Raw genomic sequence first — 5,143 nt, forward strand, 5'->3', positions numbered from 1 at the left:
AGTTAGTCAAACGAATAAATAGGGAAAACCCACAACCAGACACTACGTATTACTATACGGACGCTAGTCACTCGGAGGGTAGATGTCTAACTGCAGTAGTCAGCCCTGACTACGAGCATGTAAACGCACGCATCGGAGTCCCCGACCCATCCGACGCAAAGGCTCTTGCTATTCTCGAAGCAGTCACCCGGCCTCATCATCCTACCCAACGCATCTTAATTCGCACCGATAGCCAAGATGCATGCCGCATGTTTCGCGACAACTTGCTACCTGAGCATATACACAACCTACTTCAATGTCACTTGGATGCACACCGTTCGCTCTGTGTTACCTTGCAGTGGATACCTGGGCACCAAGGCATGGGTGGGGGGACTCCCGAGCTCATGAGCTCACCCGCGTAGTTAGTTTTCCGGGCCATACGAATTTAACCCAAGGGAACACAGAAAGACTTTGCATAAGGAGCGCACATCACTTTTAAAGCAACTTCGCGCCAAAGCCGTCGCCTTTATTACTCCCCCAGCTAACCTCTCGCGAGAAGACAGCGCTATTCTCCGAAGATTTCAAACAAACTCAATAGTGAATCCTCTTTTCCGTCACTATATTCAAGGCCTCCCTGGGCCACCGAAATGCCCGAACTGCATGGAATATCTGTCCCTAGAGCATTGTCTATGGCATTGCCCTCACACTCAACCCAAGCTGCAGTCAGCCCTCTCTAACATTCCCGCTAACATCAAGCCACGGTCATGGACGGACTGGCTCACTCCACCACCCCATGCAACTAACATTCTCCTGCCGGTGCTTATCCAGCACGTCAGAGACGTGTTGGGTGAGGACTGGTAGCTGACCGACCAGGCTTGAGCGCCGGACGCTGGCGTAAAAATAAATGCTTTTTCTCTCTCTCTCTATGCCTCCAGCCATCCGTCGAAACGCCCCGCTCGCCTGTGGTTACCGGAATACCAGACACTTCCGGCGCTGCGACAGAATGCTCGCAACGCATGCTGCTTCGTTAACTCTCGCTTGGGGTCGACTGCGAAGCAGGCGGCGGAGAGTTAGGAGACGCTGCGCGCGCTCGCTAACTCAGGAGAAGCCCTAACCATAGAGTTTCCTAAACTCTATGGCCCTAAACCCTCCGTGCGCTAGGAGAAAAGTGTGGAGGAAATGAGGTTCTCCTCCACACTTTTCTCCTAGCGCGCGGAGGGGTTAGCAAAAAGAACAACGAAAAAAACAGCAAAAAAAGGTTCTCCTTTCTTTTTTGCTGTTTTTTTTATTTCTTTGCCGTAGCGGCCATGCCTTTCGGGCCACAATGGCGGCTTTGTTATAGTTCTGCGCGCTCACACGTGTTGCTCCGTAGGTTTCGTACCGTGGCAAAGGCGCCGTGCAGGCAGGTTTGCGCTGGTCTCCGTACGTGTTTTGTTGCGCTGCGTTATCTGGACCGTGCTCTCCCTGATGTTGCTGGGGCCAGCTGAGACAGGAGGAACTAAAGTTCGTGAAATGAACACGCATGCAACGCTGTACGCAATGTACCGCGCCACGGCACTGTCAACGGACGAAGGAATATCCGCGGGAAATTTTGCCCTCTTTGGCGGAATTATGCTAACGTGCCATCGCAGGCCGAAATCGATGCGTTGCAGAACCTGTACAATGAACTCCTTGCAGGCCAGCGATTCCTCCTTTTGACAGCGCATATGGTGCGTTTGCGGTACGTAGACGCACGTTATGAATGCATAGTTCGTGTTCAGCAACAATTGACTTGCTTTTGTTCATTTTAAAACACATGTTGCTTAACTTTTGCTTGTTCCTCGCAGTACTCGCGATAGCACGAAGTCTTTTAAGCAGAGCGCGTTCGAGGTTCATGCACACCTGCACAGGTGTACCTCAATATCCGTGCTGATAGAGCTTTACGCAGAATATGTGCATTTTGCTGCCCTCGGGCCTCGGCACCGTGCGCCTGCCAGCCGAAGCTTCATCCTGGAAGATGGGAAAGAAGCGGCTGCTTTGACTTAAGGAACGAATCCTCCCTACCCCCGGCGTATCTTATCTGTGCGCGCGAGAAGCGCAGGGAAGTGAAGGATTAGCGGATGCGCTGCAAGAGTCGGCAAGGCTCCACAGAACGTACGCCTGCGAACACATCAAACGGCTGTTCCTCGGTCGCATGTAGGCCGGTTCTACGCGCGTACTGTTCTGCACCGTGCGCCGGGTATCGCAAAACTTTGGTTCCGTGATGCTGCACTAAGCATCACTTAGGTAAGACGGCACCTCAGGCCGCAGTTAATGAACCTGGTGCCGAGATTACAATGAATCTAAACGCGGAGTCAAAAATGACATTCTGCCTCCTCGCCGACGCGCTGTCGTAGTGATGCGCGGCCACCCGAAGTTTGTTCGATAAAGCACGACAATTCCTCAAGCGAGAATGTGTTTGTGCTCATAAACTCCAAATGGATCGCAAATGGGTCGGTGTGTCGTACTTGTCTCCAGGGCGTTCTTGCAGTGCAGTGAGAATGCGTACATTTTTTTTTTCGTATCGCCAGAGGTCTAGCTCGCAAGACCGTCTGAGAGCCCCACGAAGTCCAAGCAGAGAAAAGCAAGTAGAAGGCAGCGATAAAGGTGACCTTTTTTAAAATCGCGCAAGAACTGGGCAGCGGCCGGTACCCGCGGTTGATGAGCTAGAAACAGCTCATTTGGCCGGCCTGATAAAGCATGTTTATTTTCATAAAAGCCGGTAAAAGCAGCCGATTCGACCTCACGGCCCAATTTGCGAACTTCATTATGGACTGCTTTCAACATGATTTCGGCAACGGTAATGCATTGAGACATCGCGATTAGATTATTTTGTTTAGTATTGCTGCGGAGCGCGCGCGTCCAAGCAGCCCGGTTGCGTGCATGCAGCGCGGCGTGGTTTCGCGAGAAAAGGAAACAGGGGCGGGCCCGATGGGCGGAGGAACGCCTTGAGCAACGCCAACTTCCGGCTTCACTTTAGCTTCACAAAGAGTGACGTCAGGGCCTCTCTGAGTGTCCTTCCTCCATGCTCCTAGAGAACCGGAAGTCGACGACACGACGTGCCATCATATGACGCCACGGAGGAAGGAAACTCAGGAGAGGCGCTGACGTCACTCTTTGTGAAGCTAAAGTGAAGCCTGAAATTGGCGTTGCTCGTGGCGTTGCTCCGCCTATCGGGCCAGCTCTCCTCTCTTGTTTACGTTTCTTGCGAAACCACGCCGCGCTGCGCGCGGAGGGCTAGGGCTATAGTGTACTATACATAACTTTCACGTGACGTCACCTCCGTCGTCTGCACCGACCGCCCGCCATTGCTCGGTACCACGTTTGGATCGCTTGCTCTTTGCCTGTGAAGTATAACGCGTCTGTGACAGGCGTGTACGACGGTTGAAGCGTGGCGGTGCTAAGAGGAAAGTGTTCGGAGTTTTGCCCTGCGTACTACGAAGGTCTTGTCGGCGCTACGCGGGCACGATACGAGACGAAGACAAAACTCTGCGACGGCGTGGACCCTTACACACTGAGAGTCGGCGCGGATGCGACTGCAGATGTGGAGCTGCTGCCAGCTACAACGCAGGTGGACATAATCAATTACCTGGTTTTGTCAACCAGCTACGTCACCTTGCAGCAGATGAAGGTGTATAAATCGCTGGATGCACACAACTACTTCACCAGCGGCTGGGTGCGGAACATTGCAGCAATGCGGCTCCAGTCGGAGCGCGACATCGTACTCGGCGAGGTAAGGCAACAGCGAATGAAAACACATTTTTGTGCACGAGGAAGCGCAGACGACAGCGAAATATCTCGTTTTTATTCTACGATTCCATTCAGACGCAGCCGATTGCCGCACTAGCTATTTCTGTTCAGTCTTTGTGCACAGAGCAGTTAAATGTAAACGTGGTGCAGCTTTTCTTAGGTGCCCAAGAGTAAAGTTCAGGTTGCACGTTTAGATGCCGCAACCGTCGTACGCGCCAATATAAAGCTTCGCGATAGGGTCATTAACCAAACAAAACTTTCGAAAACTAATTCTAAGCAACATTTTTTTTTCAGGTCAGCCATTCTCAGCGGCTTCGGGAGCCAGACCTGAAAGTGTGGTGCTTAGCAAACACAGATGGCAGCATCATAACAGCGCACTGCACCTGCATGGCAGGTGCAGGGGAAGCATGCTCACAAATTGGTGCTGTGCTATTTGCTGTAGAGACATCAGTGCGCTTAAGAGAAACGAGAACATGCACAGGAAGAAAAAATGCCTGGCTCCCAGCCAATTGCTCTGGCACACAGCCCAAGCGCCTAAGAGACATAGATTTCTCGTCATCCAAGATGAGGAAGAGAAAAATGGACTCGATTCACCTGCAGCAAGGTGTTGAAATCACATCAACGTGCCTCCCACAAGCCCTGCCACTAGCTCCTACTGAAGAGTCAATACAACTGTTCCATTCACGTCTTGCTGATGCTGGAGCTACACCAGCTGTCTTCATGGTCCACCCAAGGTACAGCGCTATGTTTGGGAAACCAAGAATGCTAGAACCACGTGTTCTGCGTGATCTCTCATTTGCAGAAGCTCGGTCCGAGGACTTGGAAACACTGATTAAACGGGGTGAGGACTTCCTTAGTGAGCTTCACATCAGTCAAGAAATGGTGGACCACGTCGAAAGTGCCACAAGAGGACAGTCAAGTTGTCCGAAGTGGTTTGTGTACCGTGCTGGCAGAATCACTGCTTCTGTGACAAAAAGTGTATGCTCGACGAGCTTGAACAAGCCTTCTATAAGTCTCTTGAAAAAAATATGTTATCCTGAGCAGCAGCAGTTCACCTGCACATCAACAACATGGGGATTGGAGCACGAGTGTGACGCAATCACGAGCTACATGTCTTAAATGAAGCGGCATCATGGTGATTTTGAACTCTTAAAGCCGGGAGTTTACTTGAGCACACAGCACCCATACCTTGCAGCGACACCAGATGCTTTTATCAGTTGCACATGCTGCGGCAAAGGCGTTGTTGAGGTTAAATGCCCGTACACACTGGCCAGGAGAGGAATACAAGAGGCGAGCAATGACCCAAATTTTTGTCTAGAGAATGTGAATGGAAAGCTGACATTGAAACGAACGCATCCATACTACTTTCAAGTGCAAACACAAATGGCGGTATGCG

General features: G+C 51.4%; 1 protein-coding gene across 1 annotated transcript; it reads left to right on the forward strand.

The window, feature by feature from the left end:
- The first annotated feature begins 904 nt into the window (after positions 1-904).
- Positions 905-4,866, forward strand: LOC140216630 (uncharacterized). The gene is made up of 3 exons (XM_072287011.1): positions 905-937; positions 3,419-3,730; positions 4,042-4,866. Exons 1-3 carry the CDS (start codon positions 905-907, stop codon positions 4,864-4,866), a joined length of 1,170 nt encoding a protein of 389 aa, XP_072143112.1.
- The last annotated feature ends 277 nt before the right edge of the window (positions 4,867-5,143 follow it).

Source organism: Dermacentor andersoni, chromosome 3 (assembly GCF_023375885.2).
Source record: "Dermacentor andersoni chromosome 3, qqDerAnde1_hic_scaffold, whole genome shotgun sequence".
Lineage (NCBI taxonomy): Eukaryota > Metazoa > Arthropoda > Arachnida > Ixodida > Ixodidae > Dermacentor > Dermacentor andersoni.